Raw genomic sequence first — 27909 nt, 5'->3', positions numbered from 1 at the left:
CCACCTTCCTGGAAACACGCATGCAAACCTCCTACCTCCCAAATGCCGATGGTATTAATTATAAGAAAGGACCTAAATGTTTACAACAGGGATTTAACATTTTCGTCAACATGCTTCTTTATTAAGTATTAATAAAAAAAAAATACGTGGAGTAACAGCAGTGTTTGCCAAACTAGAACCAGAAGTAATGCGCATTTACAATTTCCATGCAATTCTGCTTTAAACAGTTACTCAAAGATATACCCATTGCCACGTGATTTACGATGTACTTACCATTCAATAAGGTCCAGTTTTTATACAGCAACTATCCACTCAAATTAACTGTGCCTAGTTTGTTCTACCCTTGCTTCTAACGTTGGAAACTGGAGGACTTCTAGTTAGGGTGAAGAGAGCAGCATTGCAGCATCATCTGCAGTGGGCTCTCCAGTTGGAGTTTGTTGCGCTCAGGAGTTGGCCCTTCCAAGGACTTGTTGTGAGTTTTGAACAGAAGACTATCCACAGTGCAAAAAAAAGTTCACAGCACATTGAAAGTATGAGCTGGTTTGGTAGTCCTTGAAGCTGAGCCACCACAGGGCACAGCCAGTATCTGCCCCACCGCTGACCTCCATCTGAGGGGCAGCAACAACCGTGGTGAGCAACCTGGCACCACCAGTCTGCTGGTCACATTCTGCCCCGCTCACCCTCCTGATACAAGCACCGGTGTGGCCAGCCTGCATGGGGAATGCCAGTTCATTTTAATCACTGGACTGAACAGCCAGCGAGTGGTAACTGTGTGATGATTATGGGCAAGATTATCACAAAATCAGTCATTTCTTACTATTAGATATGAAGAACTATAACTGCATGTAATTTTTGTTACCCTTCTATATCACAGTGCATGGTTTCCCACAGCCTGACATAGTTTAAGGGCCTGAATTAACTTTACTGAGAGATCATCCCACTCTGATGTAGAGAAAAGAGGAACAGCGAGAAAAAAAAAGGGGGGGAGTGGGAAGCAACATCCAAAACCTGCTACCAACAGTATGGGCATCGGTAAAATCTCTAGGAAAAAGCTCTACTGAGAACATCACTGAATATGCCCCAGGCACTAGGCACACTGAAGCAAGCATGAAATTGTAAGTGGGTGACAGGCCATAAGAGTTTCTTTGATAATTAAATGTACCATATTCTTGACCACAATCTCCATGAAAGTAACTGTGACATGGAAGTCCAGATATCCAGAGAGCAGATGCATCGACACACACAGGAAGCACAGATAGATTCCCTTTCTGTAAGAGATTAAGATCTCCCTCACCTGTTGTACACAGAGCAAATACCTGAGGAGAGGCTCACGTCATCCCAAGTGGAAAAACAGCGAGAGCTGCAGCTCTCCTCTAATTCAGCACGGTTCTTTGACGCTTCCTTTACACCACTCAGTCTGAGCTCAGCTTTCCCTTTCTCTGCTGCAGTACTTTTACGTTCTAGTTGGCCTCACATTCTGCTGTATAAATTTCTGTATTTATGACAGGCAGCTGTGACCATTCCTCGAGCCACGAGGAGAAACGCTTTTCCTGGAACAGATCACTGCCGAAGACAAACGCAGGCAGCAAGCCCTTCAACAGGACTAGACGTGCTCTGCTGGAGCGCTCACTACCAAAAGCATACATTCAGCGGAAGTTAAGGGACACGGTGTTGCCGTGACTGGCTATAAACGCAGAAAGAATTATTTCCAGAAGACACAGGAAGCTTTTTAACAGATGGAACAGTTCCTTACCTCCCCTGAAATCCACTTCTTTCTAAATGTGTGTACATGTATCTTAAGGCAACACGGATGCATTAATGGTAATCTGTTATCCTACTTCAGTGCCTTAATAATATTTACTGTTTACTAACAAGCGCAATAATAATACATTTATTTGGGAGGAGGCAGGGGCCCTCTTTCTGTTTTGCACTAGCACACCACTCAGTTCAACAAAATCCTGATGCGCATCTTTGCTGGAGGATTTTTTTTAAATTTATTTCCTGAAATTTAGTTTTCTGGGCAAACGTGCTAAAGAGGTATTGGAGAAAGGAGAGTGGAAGGGTTTGGGGGTTTGATTTGCCCGTCTGATTAAGCTCTGCCTGACCTTCCCTTCCCCTTTTATTTCTCTGCATGACATTCATTCGTAGGGGTTATGAGGGGTGGTGCTATATACTCTGACAGTTGAGTGGGAGGCGACTCCCCAGAGGAACAACCTCTATTTTAAGATAACCTACATGCCATGTTGTCTTTTCTGTATCATAGCTTAAGAAACCTTCCCCTTTCAGGAGCGCACAGGCCATAATGCTGCTTTTAAGTGGAGGGGAAGACAATTCTAAGAATATTTTTTATTCTTTTTCTAAAGGGAAAACATTTTCATACCAACTTAACTCATCCAGACCTCCAGTTCCCACAGATTTGTCAGACTTCTTAGCATGAAGACTTAGCATGTGCTTCTCCTATGCTCTGTCTTCAGTGATTGCTAATGCTCTGGAAATCCCCAGCCCTGGTGCTCTATTGCTTGTGCTTATCAGCGTGATTAAGAACAAAAACCTAAGCTGTGCAGTTACAACCACATGATAGCCCAGCCATGATCCCTCCTGGTAACACAGATAGCACTTATCTGTGTGATTCTGTCCAATCATATCTTTCTTTCTCCTCTGTGTATGATCTCATCATAGCAAAGTATATTATTCCTGTTACTGAGCATACGGCCAGAAGAAAAGTCTTAAAATGCCTCTTTTAAAATATTTTCAGATTGCTAATTCAGTGATGGTAAATATATTCTGGGGTTATTTGATAAATAGTTATAGTCAAACACAGAATTAACAAAGCAAAAAACATCAGAGGACAGATTTTCAGTTAATATAACCTAAAGTCACTGGTAAGAATTCTCTGGATCAGAGAATAAATTTTGATTCTTAATTCTGGAACGTATAAATAAACCTCTCTCTCCAGTTTGGATAGGGTCTCATAATTAACAAAGCAGCTATCACTATGCTTTTAATGCCAGTGCCTGAGCAAACAGTTGCACAATTACACTGGTACCTATTTAGTATGCGCTTTTGAATGTCTGTTTGGTACCAGCGGTTCCTGTGTCGACCTTTGAAACACAACATCTTAATACGGTCTAATAATTAACAAAGGCCAATCACAAACTGACTAGTTGTACAGCACACAGCCAGTGTTCACATGCACATTTAGGGAATGACCAGCCTGTGGCGCTCAGGGAAACATCTGTGGGGACCCCAGTGTGACTCGAAATGGCCACGCAGCAGGAACTCAATGCTGTGAAGCAGCCACAACCTTTCTACACAAAGCAAGAGCTCGGGCTTATAAAGTTCTTTATGCACCACTCTACCCAGTTGCAAGAACTAATGCCTAGAGTTAGAGGCTTAATTCTACCAAGGTCGTGGGGAGTTGCATGACTAGGTACCTTGCAGATGTTTCGGCCCAAATTGGATTCAACGGCTAAGACATTTTCGGTATGCAATCCTGAAAGGCGTTCAAGCAAGTGCTCCTGGCACAGACGGTGCATTCTTGTAATACAGCTTTTGCAGCACAAGTCATCCAGGGGTATCCACCTCAGCTGGACGCCCAAGGTCTTCTCTTAGGGAACAGGGAGAGTTGGACCTCCTTCTGCAGGGGAAAGGCATTTAAAGCCATTTCTCAGAGTTAAACCACCTTTGCTTTGCTGTGCCGAGTAAATGCCCAGGGTAATAGGGACATGCTGAACCATTTCTATCTGCATTAATTTGTACTTCACAGTTTGCATGTGTTCCTCCTGATGTGGAGTCTGACAAACGGCAAGCGATTCCTGAGTCGACAGTCATCAAAATAAGCCCTACTGGTTAAAAAAGTGCTTTCCTGCTTATCTACTTCTGTGTGAACTGGAGCCTCCATCAGCATCCAAGGTTTTCAAGGTGCCTGCTAGTAGAGGTCTGGTTGTGGAGAAATTACTATAAGGCAGCTGAGAGCAGTCAACCATGGGTTGACTTGGGTGCAAACCCACACACGTATTTAGGTGCCTAATTGTCTCTAAAATCAGCTTAGGGGCTCTGAGACATAAATACTTGTGAGGACCTGTGCCTCCCAGTTCACATCTCATTGAATATATGGATAATGTAGTATTCAATATACTCCACACCACATCCTAAATTATTTCTAAAAGAATATTTAACCTTCGTAACAGTGAGTAGAAAATACCTCTGGAAATTTATGCTTAAAAGTCTTTACATTTACTGACCAGTTTGGTGATGAAACCTGAGTAGGTCACTGCTGCTCTGTGCAAAAAACCCTAAGAATTTGTTTCAAGCCTCAGAAGTTAAAATGCTTTAATCCATGAAAGACTACAAGCAGCCAGAAAAGCAAATCTTGAAATCTGTACTTTACTTTTCCTTAGACTTTTCTAGTCAAAATCCCCAGTGAAGTCAGACACCGAACACGTTCCTACAGAAGGACACAGGCTCTAGCCCTGTACAGTTCTTTACAGATTTTCCAGTGTGCTGGTTTTGTGTTAATCATCATCTCAGCAGTCTGCATGAACAGGCTGAAGTCAACATTTGTACCTGAGGGAATAAATAAATAAATAAATAAATATATAGTGTTCATTTCCTTTTCTTCTATCACCTGAGAAAGACAGAAGGAGAGCGAGAGATAAATATGGGAAGAGAGAAAGAGGGAATGAAAGATGGAGATAAAAAGGGAATGAGAGAAAGAGGGATAACGAGAAAGAGAGAAAGAAAAAGAATGAAAGAAAAAGTATGAAGGGAAAAAAAGAAAGAAAAAGAAAGAAAAAAGAACAAAAGAAAGAAAGAAATGGATGGACAAACAGATAAAAAAGTAGGAAATAATGGAGTCTTTAAAGCTGTGTGCACTAACTTCACTGGAGACAGATGTCTTAACAAATAAGCGCAAGTTCTCATCTCACTTAAAATTAGTAAAAAAATGGAGTAACTCTTTAAAATGTACTAAATTGAGTATACATAATTAAAACAAGCTTCTAATCTAGGTCATTGTTTTGTATAGTACTCAGATATGCATGAACGCATTTGGTGCAGAAATCAGGAAGAGTTATGCAAATACAGCTGAGGACAAGATCTGATTCATTTTCCAAAACTACTGTGCCTAGAACACCTCTTTAGTTGCACAAGATAGATAATTAAATAATGTTACCACAGTGTTTACCATGTTCTCTGAATCTCACCAAGACTAATCACACGGCAAATACTGAAAATACATCACCCAAAGCACAATTAGAAAGGCACTCAAGTCATTTTTTGCAGCTTTGTTGTGGGCTTGACTTTTAATGTATCGGCAAGTTATTTAAGTCCAGCCAAGCTAATTAATCGGCTGTTCATATACTACATTGATTACACCATATAAGAAGGGTAAGGTTTATATACTGTCTGTTGGTCCTGCATCAATACTTAAACAGGACATGCAAAAGCCAAGCTTGTAATGCTGTGATCACATGGAGTAGTGTGTCACAAAAAAGCAGAACAAAACCAAAGAATTTGAATCGGAGCCTAAAGGATGAAAATGGTGCTGGCCGTTGCAAAAGATTAAATTTTTCAAGGAGGATGTTAGTCAAGCAGTATACGAGTGCATACAGAGTTTCTGAAACAAGCTCATTAACACAATCACTTTTTTTTACACGTAAAGTACGCGTCTTGAAGTCAATAGCAAAGGATACATTTTTTCATAGCTCCAATCCAAATATATTCTGCCAAACAAAAAACCCCACCTTTTCCACACCTGAACGGCAATAAAAGCCTCGCCTGGGATATAACAGTGATCTTCCCAAAGACAGGAGAGGCAAAGCACACTGCACCCCGGCTCAGGGAGCTGCGTGTCACTCCCTGGCTGGGTGGTAGAGGAAAGATACTGCTGCAGCACATGAGGAAATCTGCCAGCTTTCTTGTATCACACTAGCCATATTTACAGCCCAAACCTCACTTAGAAGTGCAGCGTACAATATATTTCCATGCCTTACTTTCAAAAAGTCCAGACCTGAATGAGGACAATAGAGGTATTTTTACACAAGGGGTATAAGATTTTAAATGTAAAATAATCTTCCAGCAGACAGACAAATGCTTCTGCTTGACAGCACAGTGTTTATGAAACAGCCGGCCCTTTAGTTGCCCTGGAAACTATATTTGTAAAGGGCCACAATTTATATTGTCCCGGAGGCTTTTAACATTTACATCAAAGCTTCAGAAGATGAGAACTGTCAGTGAGTATTTATTCACAAAAAAAAGCAAAATTCACTTTAAGAAGGTTGAGTGGTGTATTTTTTTTCCCCTGGCTGATGATAAATGATCTTTCAAGAAGCAAACTAAAAAACCCCATGAAGTTGTACTTGTGTGATGTGTTTACAGAAAGCCAGGAGCAACCCACTTAGGATGTTGCACTTGCTGGTCAGGGTTACCCAGAGAACTCCCAACCAAATCGAAGGCAAAAAAAATAAAAGGAACACCAACAGTTTAAGTACTGTCAGCATTTTCTGTTTTACCGCTGTTCAGTAATGACCCTGACCCTTCAGAAACCTCCATCAGATTAGGACCTACTCTGTAATCACCGAGTAACGGAGATCTCCTTAGAAAAAGCGTAAAATGCAGAACGCTAAAATTAAACAGGCAGGAAAACTTGAGTTTAGTTAAAATACTTAACTGACAAAATGCTCTAAATTTCAGGAGCAGGGAGAGCTTTATTTTTTCCAAGAACTCTGAAAAAAATCCCAACCCTTCAGCTACTTCAGACATTCACAAATTTACGTTGCACAAAACACCATGCAGAAAGAGTCAATACACTTCTTACTATTTTCTGAACTTAGGTACCAAAAAACAGTCTACAGAGGGGTCTTGATGCTGATACTCGAGCAAACCCACCAATGAAGTTACTGGGTGAATTGCTTATTCTAGGATGAATCAGAATAGTCAAAGAGATACCCTTCGATTTTTCCCATTTCTGCATCAGTTTCTACTCTAAAAAAGTGTAAGGAATGGAAGCTGCAACAAGATTAATTCCTCTTTTGAGGGTCTTGAACAAGCAGGAGGGCGAGATGCAGAAATTTATATTTATGGCCTGTGTAATAAAAGAATTCAGAAAAGATATTAAAAAAAAAAAGACCTTCCCCTAGTCATAGAGATACTTTGAGATGAGTTGAGGGAAAATCTTTGAGAGGTCTGTGCAAGAACACTAACGAGGAAAAGAGACGGACAGAATGAGAAATTAAGAGTTCTCTGACTCATTTCCTTTGGGAGGGAAAAACTGAATGAGGAAACAAAAAATAGCAAACAGGCAGGATACTCCTTTCAATAACTTTCAGAATAAATCTGCTCTATCTTTGTGTAGGCGATTGTATACTTTAGACTAGCATTTGCAATATTCAAATGTCGCATTCAAATAGCAAAACCCAAGCACAGTGACAGTTTCAAAAATGAAAGCAGACAAGAGGAGGGAAATGGTACTTTTTCACAATATTTTATAAAACAAAGCTACTTATATTTCTCACATAATAAACTTTTTATCTATTCTTTGATCATTTTTATTTGTTCTGCTAAAGAATGCATCAACCATGCGCTGTCAAACACACAGCAGCAGGTAAAAGTCTGTAACGTGCATGGCAAGATTCTTCTAACTCACAATACTTGTGAAGCTGCTCCTGGCAATTACCATCAGTTAGCAACGGGTTACAGGACAGCTTCCTTCTTCTTTTTGGTTTGACTAACCACTGACTCCCTCAATTTTTCTCTCAACCTGGCCAGGTACACATGTCTTAACATTGATCTCTTTCATGTCACGGAGCAAAAAGAAGCCAAAATCCTCTGCAGGTAAACCAGAGTACTACCTCCAAATACCCTGTAAATATTTTTTTTAGAAATGCCAAACATCAATTAAAATAATGTAATAGAAAACGGCATTTAAGAACCATGTTTGATTTTCAGATCTCACATTGCTTGCATTTAGTTCCTTACCATTACCAGAATTCAAATGCAATAACTCCATTCATCTTCATCTCAACATTATATCTGGGATGCAGAATAATAATTAATTGCCATTAAAATCTACAAATTATGGCTGGCTTCTTCTAAAACATGTTGGAAAAATATTCAATAACGTATTTGTAGCTTCACTTTGCCCCAGAGAGAAAAAACAAAGTGAAACAATTCTGAATTCTGGAAAACATATAGATAAGTAGCTATTCTTGGTTGTGTACAATCACGTCACTGCTTTGGGTAAACAAAATTAACCTTTCATCTGTATCTCATGCAGTTAATAACAAAGTTACTGAGGCAAATACATTGAAAAAAAGTTTAAGTGGTTCATAAACATGCTCCATTTAACTGTAACATGAAACTCCTCACTCTTTTATGAACATCCAGCCCCAAGTCATGCAGACCAAAGGAAAAGGTTCATCTCAAAGTAACTGAAAAGAAGAAAACATGACAGTATGGTTTAGGCCAGAGTAAATGGAAATATTTTAAACTGTTCATTGGGGCTTTAAGATGCTTAAGATGAAGTCTTTTCTTTATGAAATTCTTGTCCCAGACAACTGCAGCTGGAGTCAGGAGACTCACAATCTATTCTGACTTGCCCCTCAGTTCTGGAAAATCATCTTGCTTCTCTATCTCTAGTCTTTTTTCTGTTCTTTGCCATATCTAGCAAAGGACAATGGATTGCCTGTTATTTCTGCACTTGTACAGCAAGCAGTGAGTTGAGAAGCTAATCCAAGTTGACACTTTGTAGGCATTACCGTAACATCAATGGTAAATAATAATAAAAGAAGGTGAATTTCAGCCTAGAATTTGATATGTAAGGTTCATGAGCAATCCCTTCTTTGCCTTGTATTACTGTGTCCTCAGCTGCAACGAGAAAATAGTCATTGAAAAAGAAGCTTAGCAATGCTTCCCTGAGACACTACTGCAAAGTGAGACTGGTTTCAGGATAAACAGCTAGTGCATGTTACAGCACTGCATCATTAATTTTCAGCAAGCGCTCTTTTGTGTTTTCCATGGATTTGCTTCAAGACACCTTTATTTGAACGCGTGCAACGACAGTACTATGCAAAGCCACTTCCTGAAAGACAAATTTAAATATATTGTGAATCTCCTCCTGCTCTTGACAGTGACTGGATGCAGCAGTGCTGAAAAGAACAGATTATTACAGGGTATCATCTTTGCTATCAAAATTACGGTGGTTTTTTGAGTACCTGCTTTGTAACTCAGGTATTCAGAACCAAATATAGCCAAAGTAATACCAGAAGACAGAACCCCTATTTTGTGTGCGGATAAGATGGTTTCTGTCCATTCTGAAAGAAATTACATGTTCACGTAACATTTCCAAGCTAACATGCAAAGCCCATTGATTTCCCGTATCAAAATCCCATATAGTACCTTCTGTACTTGGCACCAGACTCATCACTACTTACTCCAGAACTAATAGGTTCCACGATTCACTCACTGAGTCCACCACATTAGTTATAAATATAAAACTTCTTCATGGACAATGAGGCAATTTTTAAAGTTTTGGGCATTTAAAGATGCCTAAAATGGCACCTTGTAGGAATTCAAAGTCTTTAAACACATTGTATTTGTTTAAACCATTTTTGTTTAAATATGTTTGTTTAACTTTTTTAAAAGTCACTTCCTTCTTTTGGCACCATTTACCAAACTAATCTTTCTGTATAAATGGCTTAAGTTGGGATCCTTGAATTACTTTTAAAGGGTTTTTGAAACACAAGAAAATATACTTGTTGGTGCTTAACAGTAATATATGTTTGCAAATTGCTTATAAAGGTTTGGGACCTATGTTGAAAGCTGCTCAAGGACCCATCAATGAAAAACATTGTTTTAGCAGCTATACTAAATCAACCAAAACTAGTTATATCACCTGATTTACATATTTTTCAAACATCTGTATGTAAATTAATACATATATGCTTAGCTATAAAGTGAAAAGTTAGGCTGCATTTGCAAAAGATGTCACTGGGAATAGCAAAAGATGCTATTCCCACTGAAGTTCACGTAGCAATGAAGACAACACGGCTGCTGTTACAACAGGAGGATGTGAACTGACAGGACAGAAAAAAAAATCATTTCTGCCCTCTTTTTTACACTGCCAGCACAGAAGCCCATGCAGGTGTTGAACAGGACTTGCGAACTCATCCATCCCGGATGGTTCCGACCTGCGTTAGCTCCCTGGTCCATTCAGTGAAGGGCTTCAACTGCGTTCAGGTGGTTAAAACGGGTGAAAAGGAGTGCATATCCACATCCACAGGACTAATTTTCTCAGTGGTAACGGTGACTTAAAATATGGCCTGCGAGTAAAACTAGGCCACTGATAGCTGCTTGAGGAAACACAGAAAGAAATAGCTGGGCTTTTAATTATTTGTGTAACCCTAATCACTCACCTACTAGACTCGGGATATCTGATCAAAGTCTAAGCACTGCCCTTCAACACTAGAGATTTCTGATTCCTGTTCATAGGACATTACTTGACCATCACACGTCATCACACATGCTAACGGTTACTATTCAGGACATAAACAGCAGATGCGATGATATCACCAGTTATCACCAGGTTTTGTTACCTCTGCTGTTAGGTGACCTGTTTGTTAGCACTTTTGTGCTTCTTTAAGATGCGCACAGAGATGAGATTACAACAGAGCAGGCCGTAATGCCAAAATGAACCTGGCTGAGTGACAGCTTGTAAACTCATGTGACTAAGCCTGACTGGCAGATTCCCAAAAGCATGCCTCAGGCGGGACAGTACGGAGTGTTACCCACCCTTACCAAAGGCACAGGCACAACCGACCTACAACGGAAGGAGTGACTCCGCAGCACAGAAAGTGAATGCACCAGAACATAGTGCACCAAGATGGCAAGGTGTCTCACCAAGCCTCTCCTCTTCTGAATACAGACTTGTGTTCCAGTTCCATTGAGTCAGAGGAGAAAATGTATTAGCTGCAGCTCCTGTTCTGTTTGCACACGTTATACAGCTGGCACAAACATGAGTTAGGGTTCGTACATGGAGCACCCCACGCTGGAACAGAGTGCTTCAGAGCAGTCTGCTTCTTGTCTTTGACATTCTGTTTGACTGACACTGACAGTCTTCTGCGTCCATCATTTTAAAAAGGACTAAATTAATCCATAAAATGGAAGGTGGAACCAAGTCTCTGGTGTTTATTGATTGTCAAGAGGAAGTCTAGTATCTGTTTACATCTCAGTAATTTTGTCTTGAAAAAAAACTTCCTCTGTTCTTCACAATGCTCAGGGAATCATGTGCTGGACTAGAATTCATGCCTGAAGAGAGGCCAGGAGAGGTGTAAGACACGCAGCTTTGTTCTTACTGGGCAAAGACTGAGAAAGCTAACTAGATCCTATTTTTCCTATAGTACTCCTTTGTCACTTGAAACCCCAAAACCCACAAACTGCTCAGTCTACAGACTGATAATACCAATCAGCATCTACAGTTGTTGATTATTTTACATCTAGGTATATAACTGTATTATGAATAGGCCACCAGTAGACCTTTGACATCTACGCTGATCCCAAGAAGCTTTCCAACAGGAGGTAGTTTAACCAACTCTGAAAACAACTGTGAGATTTCCAGATGCTAGAGAGAAATATTTCTCCTGAGGATGAGTAACCTGACCCCTAATGGTTTTTCCTTCTTCAGCTACTGCAAGACAGGCTGCTGTGTGCCAGCTTTTGAACTACTGTACCTGTGAGCTTCCTGATGACTTAAGGGTTCCTTAAAGGAAAAAACCCACACTCTCAGAATAGTTTGCATTCATTGCAGAATGCTACAGAATGAGCTCATGCTGTACCCAATGTCTACTTACATGTTGCACCGCTGTCACTTGCGGACAAGTCAAAGCCCTGGGTTCTCCCTTAGGACAGCTTAAGGGTCAATGTGACGTTTACCACCATAGGAATCATGGTATTTACCCAACATGTTAAAAGTCAAACACAGCAGCAGACTCTGTAATACCCTGGAAGGATGTCTGCCCCACATTCTGTTGTTATACATATTAACGCCACCAATGCAGAGGCCCTGTGAATTTCATTACAATTCCATGTAAGACATACCTATCACTCCACAGGATCACAGCAATCTTCGCAAAACAACAGTTGTGTTTTCCCACACACGAAGAAAACAACCTGAAGTTTGCTGGGCTTGCTGAGTTACCAACAGTGATGCTATATAAAAAATTTACATTTGCATCTTGGAAACTGGACTATCAGCATCAGTCTTTCTTACACATTTTGGTAGGTCATCAAAATCACTACTTTAGATAGTAAAGAAACCTGAACTTTGGCAACCTAAATTTGAACTGTGACTCTAAAGAAGAAAAGATTTTTACGTCATATAGCTCCGTTCTTGAACCCCTTAGTTGCAGTAAGGAAATTATTTATACATATATTTATATTTATTTTCTTTTGTGCAATTGAATAAAACCATCTACATTTAGGACTGTGCCCAGTAAGATTCGTGTAACTCAGCAGTGCATTATATATCAGCTTTAGGATTACTCTATTTTTTTTTAATTACAACTTTAGAAAAAGGTTTTCAACTGCCTTGTAAAAAGTCGTTGCAAGTCTTTGATTTTTCAGGCTTTTCTTCTTTTTTTAGTGGAATGGCAGCAACTATCACACATAAGGCAAAAGAAGCCAAGATGGCACCTGGTATCTCCCTGTGCAGAGAATTTCTTTGAAAACGTTAGATAATGGATTATATATGTGCCAAATCCTTACCTTTACAGAGGACCGGCAACTCTAAGTATTCAAAAGACAACTTCAGGGGCATGTAAGACATTTTGTAAGAAATAAAATTTCTCCCTAGTTTAGGTATTATATCTTTTGTTCGACAGAAGGAAAAATCATTATGATCAGTAGCCAAGCTCAGTTCTTCAGTATACGATCGCACTGGAGAAATGGGGCTTTTGCAAACAATACCATAGAGATTTGGGATGAAGGTTCATGACTGTTGACTCACTAACTGACAAGACAGACGAAGTCCTGGGACTCAATGTTGTGCACCCTTAGGGAAATTAGAAAAGACCAACTTCCTTTCTGAAGTCATCCCCACCCCAGGAGAATGTTCCCTCTTTTGTATCTGGTTGATGTTCTCTTTTGGGGGAAGTTCGATAGAGGTCACTGAACGAAGAACTGCAGTAGTCAGCAAAAAATTGACAGGGACTGATTCCACAAACGCAGCAGCAGAAAAAGGAAAACAAGCAAGCACGCAAAACATATTTTTTTTTTAATTATTAAGTCCTCTGATGATAAACTAGCAATGCTACAAAAATATCAGTTAAGGATAGAGAATATTCATAGCTTTTCAAGTGGTCATTGCCCATTTCAGTACTCCTGTTCATCCTAACTGTAAAATGCCAATTTTTCAGCATATTGTCCTAAGGCCTGAGAGTAGGAAAGGTGCATTTTTCATGTCCCTTGCCCATAAGCAAGCTAAGAAAATCCTACAGCTTAGCATTGCCCACCAAATATTGCCCACCAAATATTAACTATACATAAGATTTGCACTAAGTAGTCAGTGGATATTCATGAACTCATTCATGATTCCCTTAATATTTCTGTCAGACATCAAATAAGGCTTAGAAATAATGCTGTTGAGATAAAAAAGCCATGCCAAACAATTTTCTCAGTCGTCCTCTTATAGATTTTGAATTTAGCAATAGCAATGGAACTAATTAACAGTCTCGCAAATGAAACTCACTCTCACTTCTTAAACATCATCATCCTTTTCAGTAGAAGGATATTCCAGAAGTTGTTATGAGAAGAGTATGCGCTTTCGGCTAGAAAAGCATATTACCCTCCTACCGAGGCTGTTTAAGGCACTGTGTTAATATTAATTGATATCGTGAAGTGCAGTTTAGAATAGGGATCCCCACTTCAGGCTGTGCTCCCTTCAAAGAGAAAAATCAGACTAATCTTTTTAACAGTGTAAGCAAGAAGAAATGGACTATTAATAAAGCAGTTTACTTTGACTAACAGGTCAGGCAAATTAACTTGGCTGCAATCTCCTCAATCTACTGCTGCCTAAAATAGAGAGCGAGCTGCACGGAGCAGGCCCGATAAGCTAATGTAAACGTTCCATCTGGGGGAACTCAAGCAGCTAGCTATCCTTCACCACTGTCATTTACATAACGGGGCATGGGAAGAGGAAGCTCACATTGTGAGCATGGAGATAACGCTCAGTTTGTTTCTCTGTTTCGAAAAGCATCGTTATTCCTTGTATTTCAAAGCATAGATGAATGACAGATAGAGCGCTCATCATAGCTAATCCTACCATGGACTTAAAAACTAGGCTTCCTCAACTCCCACAGCCCTGCTGCACTTGATTTGCATTAAACTAGCATGGATTAGCAGAGACATCAGCACAACGGTTGCAGAGTCCGGTACCAGGAATCACCCTGGACATCCGTGAGGGGTCATACACAATTCCCAGAGCATAGCATCTAAACTCTGTGACCCGTAATCCCAGGTGAGGAATAGCATCCAAATCTTTGACAGCCGTGACAGCAGTGACCGGGAGCCTGCAGGGCGAACTCCAGAGACAACCTGAAACAGTGGGAATTTGATCCTGATATGGCTTCTCTCTCACTGTTCCTTTCCACTGCCATTACTACAAACAGATCTTGGCTTCCTACACGGTTCACATTAAATGGTGCGCCCTTTTGGTTAAATCATTCTGGGATGAAATTATTACAGGCAAGAAGAATTTTTGGCACACCACATAAATCTTCCCAAAGCCCTGTGAGATGGTTTTTTGTGTGTTTAAAAGTGAAATCAGGCTTGGGCCTATATCCTTTACCTTTGGGTGAACATTGATCAATTTACATCAAAGCTTCATTTTGCCAGATATTGTATTCTATACAGATTAACTCAAACTCTGTACAGGAAGAAAGATATTCTTTACTTAGAAAGCATGTGCCTATTCTCCACTTCATGTGATCAAATTTCATAAGTTCTGCTCAAGCCCGATATTCTTTTTCAGGCTATTGATACTTCAAATTAAGGATATATTTTATGCAAATCTCTTCTACAATTGTGTTTATTAGTGTTATTTCATTTTCTAATTTTGTATGGGTGAATAATTACTTTCATCTTCTAAGAGAGAATCATAGGCAGATTTATGGAAATCAAAAAATATTTCTCTACTGTTGTAGTGTATGAATGAGCAACCTATGCAAAAAGAAAAACTGTTGGGTTGGCTATAAGCACCCCTTAATTTTCTGTGCTAACCACTGTAAAGAACAGTTAATTCTGTTTACTTCTATAAAGTTGTATAGGAGGATGCACAACCGCTTGTTACTGAATCCAATAATGAACACCTCGCTCCAGAACAAACGTCTGAAAGGTGGTGTTGTAGCGGAATATTGTTCAATAATATTTTTCATATTAGCCACGCTTAGATGATTTCTTGCAACATGCATCTCTGGATTACAAAGGACTTCTGTTATTCTTGAACCACAACTAAAGAAATAACTATATTTCTGACAGATTTGTTGCACTTTATTGCCTGCCTTAGAGCCACACTAGATCCACATTTCTGGGATTTTTCAATATTTCAAATCCTGCTGGAGAAAGCAGCTTTCCTGTATATATAATGTTCTTGGTGAATTTATTTCTTTCAGGAATCAGATCACGTGGAAAGTTCATACAGAATAAATATTCCCGTATTATATTTATTGTACATTTATGTGAATTAAAATTCATATTATATTAACATCCATTGAAGGGAAGTGCTTTGCCCAGATTACATTCAAGTAAATGAAAGGTAATGCGATTGTCTTTGGTTATTCCAAATACAGAACAAACAGGTGGACAGAGTAGTTAACTATGTTGTTTCCTCAAATTCCTCCAAGTACATATCTTAAAAATTTGAAGCAAAACAATTTCTTCCATGAAAACTTCCGCAGAGGAAGAAAGTAAGAAAGGAAATCCCATGCTTCAGAAATTTTTAAACAAAACATATGGGTTACATTATACTCTTTGATGGTCTCTCAGACCCATCCATCATAGCAAGCCAAAGACAGAGCTCAGCCTCAAAGCTTGAACCAGCCTCTTCTGCTTGCGCTTCTTGCTCCCCTTCCCAACAGCAAGGGTCTTGCAGGAGTTAATACTGCCTGACTTCTTCCTGTCAGCCATGTTCGAGAGTTGTAAACCATGAACATTTTAAGTCCGAGGTGAAATTTTCTTAGAACACATTATGAATTAATCAGAACATGAAACCTGCATGAAACCATGCCATCCCTTTGCCACACTCATAAAAGACTTTCTAACAATTATTCCATATTGGCACAACCAGGAGCTTACAAGCAACAAGGAACGGTGGTGTTCTGGCTCATCTCCCTCTTTCCATACATGCCATCCGCATTTAGTTATGTTTTATACTACTTTATTCCTGTACGGAAGACAGGAGTATATGGCCTTTTGAATCTAAGAAAGCACCGGACAATAACTAACTGGGATAGACAGAAAACATTTTTTTTTTTTTATGCTAGCTGATGTTTTCTGAAATGGCAACAGCAGAATTTAGCATGTAAGAATGCAATGCATCTAAAGTGACAGAATGAGAAAAACCTAGAAAGAAAACTTCTGCTCTCTTTAAGTAAGCATCATGCTATATAGACATGCAGACATTCAGGGCTGTGTTTAAAGTAGACGAAACTGAAACTGAACGAACTAGATGTTGTATTACAGTGGTTCTGCCTAGCATGCACTGCACTATAAGAATAACTGGGTAAAACAAGATGGGAAAAAAACAATTTATAATTTGAATCCAGAAGAAGAAATGTCAGACCATATCAGGGACAACTATTCCCTATTCTCAAAATTTTTTCCTATGAGTTTAGCACTGAATATATCCAAAATTACATGTTCAGAAAGGAGAGAAGAAAGAGAAGAGAAGAGAAGAGAAGAGAAGAGAAGAGAAGAGAAGAGAAGAGAAGAGAAGAGAAGAGAAGAGAAGAGAAGAGAAGAGAAGAGAAGAGAAGAGAAGAGAAGAGAAGAGAAGAAAAAAAGAAAAGAAAAGAAAAAAAAGAAAAGAAAAGAAAAGAAAAGAAAAGAAAAGAAAAGAAAAGAAAAGAAAAGAAAAGAAAAGAAAAGAAAAGAAAAGAAAAGAAAAGAAAAGAAAAGAAAAGAAAAGAAAAGAAAAGAAAAGAAAAGAAAAGAAAAGAAAAGAAAAGAAAAAAGAAAAGAAAAGAAAAGAAAAGAGAAATAATAGAAACCCTCAATAATTTATCCCATAGAAGCCTCAAAGATCTTTAAACACAAATTGGGAGCCCCTCAGCTCAGAGCTGCACAAACACATATGAAAACTGCTTTTTCACACAGTAAGTATGTAAATTAAACACAGTTCCTAATTACTAACATTATGTGCAGTATGTTGCTATTAGCCAGGGTCTAGACACTAAAATTTTACATTTTGAAATGCAGCCACCATTTGGCCCACTTTGTTAGCATTAAAATGAAAGCAATAATAGGGCACATGGAGATAGTCTAAAGCACGCACACATTAATGAGGACTGCAACCATGTAGCTCTCTGTAATACTGTATTCCCAATGCTATTACTTTATTGCCATTGCTATATAGAAAGCCATAGGCTTTGTTCTGATTTTGCAAGACCTCTGGACTGAAGCATGTCAGACTTGCTCTGGACTGAAAGTTTATTCTCTCAGGTTACACGTTTTTTGACATCCTTGTACTTTCTTTTACCTGGTTTAGACGTAATAGCATTTTTTTCTAATTGACCAGATGTCCGTAGCTAATTTGTGTTACTTTTGCTTATCTTTGCATGCTAGAACAACAGTTTTAGGACTAGCCTGTGGAAACATAGCATAGGCCTTGCGAAATGGAGACGCAGGAGATGCTGTAGAGGAGTACAGGCATGGGATTACAAGAGATGGGACATAGTCTTGGTACTGAAGACAACACCCATAACTATAAAAAAGACTCAGCAATGGTCAGGCAAAGAAATGCAGACATAAAGATGGACAAAATTGGGTTTAACTGTAACAAAGAGAACAAAGAACAGGTATCTAACATACATAAAAGGAAACATATGCAGTAAACTTGGATGCAATACGGAGCTGTAGAGCACTAAAGAAAGAGAAATGCATGTTAGTAAGCTTATAAAAATGTCCTCAAGTGGCCTCTAGAGCAAAGAACAAGAAATCATTAACATGAATATCCCCTTCTTTCCAGTGATGGACTCCAGATACTGCCAACACAGGTAACACCACCAGCAGAACGAAGCCACCAGCCTTAAGACTTGGAGAAGCAGGGAAAGGTGGGTATAATACCAAGGAAAGAGAGTAGAAACTAAGTGAGTGTACAACAGTGTTAGCTGCTTTATTATTATTAAAACATCTTCTGCATAGAAGCGCTCTTTTTCTTTGGTAATAATGGGATCTAGCCTATTAATCATTCTTTGATGAGCCAGTTAAGATTTCAATTACATTTAAAAAAATAAATTCCTAGCTTTATATAAGATGTATTTCCTCTTTGTCCGTAAACAAGACTTTGAGCGTAACAAGACTAAGATATGTTAAGAAATGTTTGACCAGTCAGTCAGAGCTTACCACTAGCAAATTCAACGTACATTTCCATAGGAAGTTTTTTTCCAATGGGAAAGTACAGAATGGGAGCGGAAAAGGTGGAGCCAAGGAGAAAGTCTGTCCTTTAGGCATGTATTTATTCATTGGATTAGATAATAGGCATCTGGTCCATCATCGGGACCCATAGGTGTTATTGCAATACAAACAGTAATACATGAGCCACAGGTGTCCATACAAAGGTCATATCATTGCAAATTGATTGCAAAAAACCAAATCATTGCAAAGAACTGCTACGAAAAGAATCAAATTCTTATAAAATTGTGAATACGGTGACATTCGTTGGAGGGAAGCTGCATTCTCACCAGGCTGTTAAGAAGGAGAAAAACAACAAAGCTTATCCGATAAATTATTTGTTATTTACTATTTCTCCAAGTCTGTATGATTTCCCAGTTTCCCAAAGGCTTTGTGTTTCTCAAGCATGCAGAAACATCAGTATGCTGTTATTGTTTGGAAACCCATGAAGAGTAGCAGTGTCAGCAGTTTGCAGACTCAGGAAGCCAAGAGCATATGAATCTCTATATGGAAAAAGACACTGAGCTCTACATTCCATAGAAAATCCTATACTTCAGCCTCTAGGTTAAAAGGACTGTGGTCAATACCTGGCAATCCCCACGCCACAAATGAAGATTAAAATCCCACTTTAACCGGGGGGGGGGGGAGGGGGGGGGAAGCTTTACCAATATTTTAATATGAAGTAAATGTCAAACTACAGTTAAGACTTACACACAGGTACTGACAATCTCTAAGAACAGCGGTCCCAATCTTTGGAAATAGCGGAAAACAGTGAATTCAAACAGATTATTAGTGCATAGATATGCTTGCAATACCAGAGATATTCTTGATAGTAATATTTGAAAAGCACCACAGAGAATGAACTAGCACGGTCCCTCAGCAGTAGTTTATAAGCATGAAGGAGAAAACTTGAGCTTTGCACTGAATAATAATGACAACGGTGCTGAGCGGTCTTTGATTTGCAACCCCTTTTTATTAGGCTGCTAGACTCTACCTTCTGTGCGAGAGACAAAGGTGTGCAGATTAACAGTTCTGTCAGTGATGTGTTCATTAATTACATTTTAAACACTAGCAGAAATAAGACTAAGCTTAGCACTATAATGATAATTCCTTGTAATATTCCAGACTACTATCACACTAACCTGCAAAGAGTTAAGATAAAATAAAATTGTAATAATGAAATAAATTATTTTAAATAACCGTTACCAGTTTCTAAACGTTATAGTTCTCATAGTCTACCCACTCCCCACTACAATTTTGATAGTTGCTGAATCAATACAATGCAAATCATACAAATAAATAAATACATGCACAAAACCAGTTTTAAATACATCTAGAAAAATACTACAACATCTATTTCACCACACTGCTGAAAAAAAATGATTTTTTTTCCACTAATTTATGATAGCACCTTTCTGTCTTCTGCTTTTTGTTATTGATGTTGGAACTTTGGTTTTCACAACAGATTTGCTCTTTCACAAAGATTTCTGTGATATGTGAGGGCACTTCATTGGTGTATGATTTGCTTTTGAATTCTCTGGAAATAAGCACACATTTAAAAAAAAAACTAAGGGGACAAAAATATTTAGAGGGACAAAAATGTTATTTAACAGTAAGTCATGAAACTGTACACATGCCACCACTGAGTAATTTCTTGAGCAGCCTTTGCTTTTCTCACCCCATCTGGCCTTAATGTCTCTAACACCCAGTCACAGCATCACAACAGAAATTAGACTAAGCTCCTTGGGGCAGGGTTCTGTATTTCTGTAACTGCTCTGAAGCACTTAACATACATCTGGAAGCTGTAGGGGAAAACAAAACAAAACAAAACAAAACAAAAACTAGAGTCCAGACTGTTAGAAATTCATTTGTAGGTTCAGCCACCTGTGGATACCTTGTCACATTATGTGGCACGAGCATTTTCTTCCATGGCTCCAAAGGAAGTGAAAGAGTCCAACTAATGTGACCACTATGCTATTGATAATCTGCACTATTTACATCCCTATCACAGTGTCAAATAAGACATGCAAAACCAGCTGTGAAGTCAGCATGGCTTTTGGCATGAACTTATTCCAAATGGGGTCAAGGTTGACCACAAGTACTTTGCGTGTTTTTAATATTCCACTTATTTATAGATATATTTTATCTATTACTACATTTCTCTTAAGAAATGAGCAGGGCATATTAGCAGATCGGAATGTTCAATTTGATGGAAAACCAGACGTTGAGTGGAAAGATGAAGCTCAAGTTCTGCCCCATTACTCCCCTGGCTCTCTTTGCCTCCCTGCACTTGTGTTCCTCCTCTCCTCTTGCTTTTACACATACCTGTGTCTCAACTCATGACATGACATGACATGACATGACATGACATGACATGATGTCTAATGGTGGAGAGAGCTAGAAGAAATGAGCCTGTGATCTCCATAGACCACCCACGGACAACACTGTGCTGTCAGAAAACTACCACTTGAAAATTAAATGTGCTTTACTGTCTAGACCTCATACCACAATGAGCTGATCTATTGATTTTAATATGCTGAAGTGTTTGTACATTTATATGAATGCAAATTTTAAGCACGCCATGGGACCCACTCAGGGTCTGATTCAGCACTATTGTAGTCAGTGAAGCTTTTTGCATTCAAAGATTTGCATGCAGTGATTCCTCAGATACCATGGAACAGAAGATGTGCATCCAAAAGCCCACCTCCGAACAAGCCCCTTAACTTGGCTATGCGCTTTTTTTAATGGATTGAACTTGAAACAACATGAGTGCTTGGTCTTGATGACAACTTAACTTGCCAATTTAACTTCAGTGGAAGTTACTAGGTCTGCGTTCTCTTAAAGCTCAGGCTAAACAAAAATAAAATTGGTTCCCTGCCTGAATTGCACAAAAATCAAAGGCTTCTTTAACAGAACACTGGCCTCAGTGTTTGGTGCAAGTGCTTCTGCATTTCTGGACACAGCAGATTTCTATTTAAAGATTTAAATTCACACGTTTTCTTGGGGCTAGGGAGCAATGGGTTGGGAGAAAGAACACAGCCATTCACGCTATTGCAGCTCTGCATACAGCAGTCCGGCCTCCTTGGCACACTGACTGCATGCTGTACCTACAAGCGCTAGCACTGGGACGGTCATGATAAAATCCAGTGGCTGGGAAGTAGATGCAGACAGTGAGCCAGCATCCATTCTAGCTTTTGCAAAAAAGGCTGCGCTACTCTCAGCCTACTCTCAGGCCAGGCAAATAAAATTCAGATGATGCGGCCTTTACATAGCTTTAAATATACAACCATTGTGAAACTGTTCTTTGGAAAAGAAAAAAACACAACTTCTTTGTAAAGGAAGAGTCCCTTCATACACAGAGATAGTCTTCAAATCGGAAGACGTTTTGTTTGCAAATAAGCAACAAATCAATGTGCACTTCTGTGCGACACAAGTTCACAGACCAGTTATTTTGCTTGACTCAGAGCTGGTTTCTGACACTTGTTATCAGCAAAGCATACTGCTCTGGGGACTGCATGCGAATTACTGAAATTACTTGGATGGGGGGGAAAGGGTGATGAAGAGGGTGGTGGTGCTACCCCAGCTGCCAGTCAACTATTTCGATGTATTTTTAAGCCAGCTTCTCTCCTGTACAATAACTGAGTTAAACTAGTGTGAAGAAAGTAAGTTAGCAGATTTCCTCTCTTCAAAATGTTCCACATTCAAGCCCTTGGTTAGATAATTTAGTGAGCAGACTTTATTGTCAGCTTCTTTATGTTGTTTGTCTAGAACAGCAGGTGCCACACTGAGCTGCAACTTGGCATCAAGGAAAATCTGCCTCTGTGTCAAAGCAGCCAGGATAGCCTGGACTCCCATAAGGACTAATTGGTACTCCAGTAAAAACAGCTATCTTCAGCCCTACTCAAGAGAGATATATTCTCCTGTTTTTCGCATCCTTTTGGATGCTTTTAAGGAGGAGTCCTCTCAGTGCTCCTGCATTTCATCAGCTCTCCCTCTCATGGAAACTCTAAATCACGCATTTAAAAATAGACCACCAGATTATCTGGGTAAATCATAAAGCTCAGCTTATCTCTCTCTTCCCCTTCAAAATATACAATTTATTTTGTCCACTAGCTCAGCAGCGTGAAGCCATGAATAATCCTGTTTGTCTCAGTAACCCCACTCTTCTGATGATTCCTGTGTATCTCCATTATGTGCATGTATGTCACGCTGGGGGGTGTGTTTCTGTGCAAGCAAGTAAGGAGGAATAAGGAATTCACAGTTCTGGGCATAAAGGTGTACAATTCTGTTTATGGCAGTGTTTATGCCCATGCCAACTGCGTGCGTCCTAGTGTCACAACACAGCCTTACACAGCCATGGAGAATAATACCAGGAATCAGCAGAAGTAACATACAAAGTACTTCGATTATGCATTAAATTGTTGTTTAACACCAATGTAGACCCCAGAATCTGTGTGCTTCCCCTGAGGGCAGACATAATCAATGCAATACGAGGGACGACACAAAAATTTTTCGATTTCTCTTTCCCAGTAGTTCAGAGGCACCACATAACGGAGCCTTAAGCAGCACACCCCGACTCCCGGCTCCAGCGTTTTACACACGCGCATCTCCTCATCCTCCTCCCTCTGCCAGTGCGGCCCATCAGGCCACGGGAGCTGGAGAAAGCCCTGCAGGGCTATAAATAGCTACTCGGGGGAGGGGGGGAGAGTGCAGCAGCACGCTTCCAAAGATGCTTGCTGCAAGAGGGAGGTTTTTCTGGCTTAATTCAGAGGGGAAAGGGAACCGCTAGGAAGTTCACTGACATAGCAGGTAGTGTCTGCGGAGAGGGGGCAGCAGCTGCCCTGGGGAAACTGAAGGGCGAACGCCTCGCTCGCTGCGAGAACAGCGAGAGGGTTTCCCCCTTGGAGTGTCCCCCCCTATTTCAGATCGTTTCCTGCAGAGACCCCCTGAGATGGGCTGTTGGCACAAAGGGTCCACACGACTGAGCAAGACAACGACGATACAAATCAACTCCATCGAAGTGTTATTAGCACACGCACCTTACTGTCTATTCTAAGTTTGTACTGAGTCAAGCGCTATTATTCATACGCCCTGGATTTGCACGGACTGTGCACGCCGTGCCCATGAACCGGCCCCAGCGTGGAAACGGTAGCGCTGGCTCCCCTACACTCCCCCTGGTTTTCCTTCGAGAGACAAAGCCGAGACGTCCCGTCTCCCAAGAGCCGTCCTATCCCCCCCCTCCGCCCCCCCGCCTCCCGCAAACTTTCGGCAACTACAGACACCGCCTGAAGCACGGGTGCGTGCTCGCCCCTTCCCCGTCGGGGACGCACCGGGCACTCCCCATCCACCGCCCAGCGCCGCCGCCACCCCGGCCGGCTGCGCTAGGGGCGGCGTGCAGCCCCCGCCGCTCACCGGGACGCGCTCCGCGCCTCTCCGCGCCTCTCCGCGCTTCCCCGCCCGCCGGGCACGCACCGCGCGGCTGTGCTGCAGTGCCCGGCCCGGCCCGGCCCTCTCTCACCGTCCTCCAGAGCCGCTGCCGCTTGGCACTGACGGAGGTGGCGGTGACGATGAGGTGGGAGACGGACACCACCAGCCCGAAGACGATGGCCAGCAGGGTCCGGACGGGCAGCAGCGAGTAGGAGACGAAGGTGACCAGCATGAGCTGCCACATGCCCTGCTCGGGGGCGCTGGGCGGCTCCATGCCGTAGGCGCCGAGCGAGAAGGGGCAGCAAAGGAAGGAGAAGGTGAAGCTGAAGAGCAAGGTGAGCTTGACGATCTGCTGCAGCTGGGTGACCTGCAGGTACTTGACATTGGTGACGATGAAGAGGGAGAGGAAGATGATGCAGTGGACCGGGTGCGAGCCTTTGGAGATGGTCAGGCTGGGGCTGGAGAGCAGCTCCACCAGGGCCAGGCTGGCGGTGAGCACAATGAGGACGGCCAGCGCCTTGAGGGTGGACGTCTGCTCCAGCTTCAGGTTGTAGCTCTGGAAGAGAGCCTCCAGCTCCTTGCAGTCAAACTCGTCCTCGCAGGCGATGGCATCCAGCAGCAGCAAGGGAGGGGGGTCCCCCAGCCCGGCTCCTGCTCCCGCCGCCGCGGCAGCCGGTGGGGAGCAGCAGCAGTGGCAGCACTTCTTCCTCTTGGTCTTGACTTTCTGAAACGGTATTTCCTCCATGTCAGTGCCATTCATAAACCTCGGGGAAGAAATGCTCCTCCTGGTGTCCCCCGCTGCCGCTCCTCCGCCTCGTCGCTCATAAAAGAGAGCAGGAGCCGCGGCCGCACGCCCGCCGGCAGCCCGCGCCGCCGCAGCTCCGCGGACGCGGGCACCGGGCGCAGCTCGCCGGCCGCAAACCGCGGCGCCGGCAAACGCCCCCCTCCGCTGCCACCAGGGAGCCGGGGATGGCTGGGACGGCGGGAGGAGAGCCTCACTCGTGTTAATACGCCAGCCTTCCTGCCTGCTCTCTCCCTCTCCCCTCCACCCACCTCCTCCTCCTCCTCCTCCTCCCACCCTGGTGCTCCAGGGATGTTAATCTCCTAATGACACCAAAACACCATCCAAAGGTTTGAAATCAAGCGGAGGGAAGGGTGGGGGCAGGGGGTGGGTGGAAGCGGAGAGAAGGGGAGTGGGGGGTAATCAACAGGCAGGTCTCCCTTCAGATACCGCTATTGGGGAGAGCAGAAGCTACGAAGAGCGGGTGGCAAACGGGCTCCCGGGGAGTGGGCAACATTTAAAAAAAAAAAAACAAAAAACAACCGACACAAAACCAACCATAAACAACGACAAGGGAAAAAATAATGAAACCCAGCCAGGGGACTGGGCTAATAGGAGGAAAGGTGGGGGCAGAAGGGCCGGAGAGAAAGCAGGAGGCAGGGAAAGGCAGGGCGATCCCCTTCCCACGTCGAGAGCATCACACCGGGGCTGGGGAGCGAGAGGCGCCTGCGCGCCGCCAGCTTGGGAAGCCGGACACGTCCCTCGGCGGGGCAGCGCCTCCGGGAGCGGCGGGGGGACCGCCCGCCCCCCGCGCCCCTCGCCCTCCCCGCCGGACCCCCCGGGCCCTCCGGCTTTCCAGCTCTACTCGCCTTCGGGCTGCGGATGCCGTCTGGCAGCTTTGTGTTGCCCGCCCACCTTTACATCTATTTAAATGTATATAAATATACCAAAATCTACATATAGAGACACGTAAATATACGTGCATATGTAAACATATATAAGTATATATAAATTTATACATATAGGTGAATCCTGCTTCCTTTGAGACGTGAAGTCTTATCTGCCTGAATAAGCATGCTGATTTTACCGGTTTTGCTTCCTGGACTCTGAAGCTGTTGGGAAAAGTGCAGTGAATGAGAAAATTTTCAAGAAAACACATTTCTGTGCACACTTCTGCTTGTCTTGGAGGACAAATCAGTCAGTGGCTGTGGAGGGCTACTCTTGTGACATCCCCCACAAAATTGCACTCAGTGCTTCATCAAAAACTTGAGTTGGGAGTCTGTGTTTTGTTTTTGAAAAAAACCATCCAATTCCGCCTATAATGCTGCTACCACATACCACTATTACTAAGTTGCCACCAAAGAATACAATACGATATTCTTTTCTGTAACCATTTCATCTAATTTTGGGATTATGAGACTGATTCCAAACTTACCAAAGACTAGAGAAAGGACTCCAATGTTCCTTTTGGCTTTGGATCGAGCATTTGTAAGAATCCGAGTTAGAAAATGTCAAAATAGAAGACTTTAATAGATTATGAACATTTGGCTTTACAAGGGTAGTGCAGGAATACTTTCCAGAATCAAAGCAGAATCCTACTATCAATGGCATGTTGAAGATCTAGTTGCTGATTTTTGTGTCAGTGATGTCAGATTCTGGTTCTGGATTTGGGCTGAAGAGCCTTAAGATCAACAGCAGGCAGGGATTCTTTAAGATTTGTTACAGCTGTGAATGATGTTTGTACTTCAGTTCAGGGTACTAAAGTAGCTTTAAAAAAATATCTCTGGTATATGATCTAAAGCAACATAGTTTTTTACATTAATATTTCAGTATTTTATGCTAGTCTTAGCCCTCCAGACTCAGTATACAGTCATTCTTTTGAACCTGTGCAGACCTCATTAGGAGAAGGGAATGAATCAACATTGCTGGAGTTTGTGTGTTACAGATTCAAAATATTTCACACTTGAGACGATGACTGTTACTTACTCTGTGTTCATATGATGCCATTTATGGTGGTTTCCTAGACAATGACTTAGACCCTCAAACACTGTAGAACTGTAAAATAAATGGTATTTAGATTTCTGTAACTTCCTTCAGGAAGAAAGTAAAAGGGTTGGATTTTCTGGCCCGAGTGCTGGAAACAGGAAGAGATGTTTAGCTGAAATGTAATTGAATCTAACACAAAAAGGCTTCCTTTGTTTTGCAGTATCTCTAGTGTGTTTGGAAAGCTAATAAAATTCATCTCCTTGTTCACTTTGATGCATAAATTCACTTCAGTCACACATATATTAGACAAATACACACTGTTACATTTTCACCTGTCCTCAGTTTTTTTCTGAGCTCATATATCTTGAGGGATAAATTAATATTTCACATCTCACACTGCATAAGAGGTGGCACCTAGCTTCCCAGCCCTAGGAGCAATCCACTGAAAGACTTGTCATGCTAGCAGTTATCATTTCTTTCTTCTGGCTCTCAGCTCGCTATTGGGAAAGTGGGAGGTGAGTAATTCCCTACAAGGCATCCTGTGGTTTAGATTGTTTTCATGATTCTTACAACCTCAGGATGGGTTAGTTAGTACATACATACAGCAGAGAAGGCCCGTATATATGAGACATAAACATCTCCATTCTTACTAGGTCAAGGGGAAGCAGTGAACCGTTGAAGCTTCGTCTTCCTTAGACGCTGTAAGAATATGGAAATGCCGCACAGTGATCAATGAAACTCCTCCATCCTTTATACACTGTTTCACATCACAGGGCAAACACCTCACCATACCCTGCACAGTGAAGAGGCCAATTTTTACCACCTGATGTCACAAATATAAAGAAGGAACCTCAGAACTTTTGTCTGAAACAGGCTTCTTATCAAAGCAAATAGCCAGCTATAAAACTGCGGGAGTGCACTTGACACAGTGCTGTATTTTCTGACCAAATTTACCTGCTGCAGGTGACAGCAGCCTGGTTGGGGTTTTGTGAACTACGAACAACGCTTTGTAGTCTATAGTACACTTCTGTCTCATTTCTAAGGAAGATACGTGG

General features: G+C 41.5%; 1 protein-coding gene across 2 annotated transcripts in view; it reads right to left on the bottom strand.

Annotated features, from left to right (window-relative positions):
* The window catches only part of ADCY1 (adenylate cyclase 1), a 165130-nt gene extending 140150 nt beyond the window's left edge, over positions 1 to 24980 (bottom strand). For both annotated transcript variants that reach the window (XM_063325658.1, XM_063325659.1), the window contains exon 1: positions 24179 to 24980. In XM_063325658.1, coding sequence (XP_063181728.1) covers positions 24179 to 24847 — 669 coding nt within the window. In that variant the 5' untranslated portion in view covers positions 24848 to 24980. The remainder of the gene's footprint in view (positions 1 to 24178) is intronic.
* Between the last annotated feature and the right edge of the window lie 2929 nt (positions 24981 to 27909).

Source organism: Chroicocephalus ridibundus, chromosome 2 (assembly GCF_963924245.1).
Source record: "Chroicocephalus ridibundus chromosome 2, bChrRid1.1, whole genome shotgun sequence".
NCBI classification, from domain to species: Eukaryota; Metazoa; Chordata; class Aves; order Charadriiformes; family Laridae; genus Chroicocephalus; species Chroicocephalus ridibundus.
Note: the sequence above shows the minus strand (reverse complement) of the source record. Positions and strands in the feature narration are given on the sequence as shown.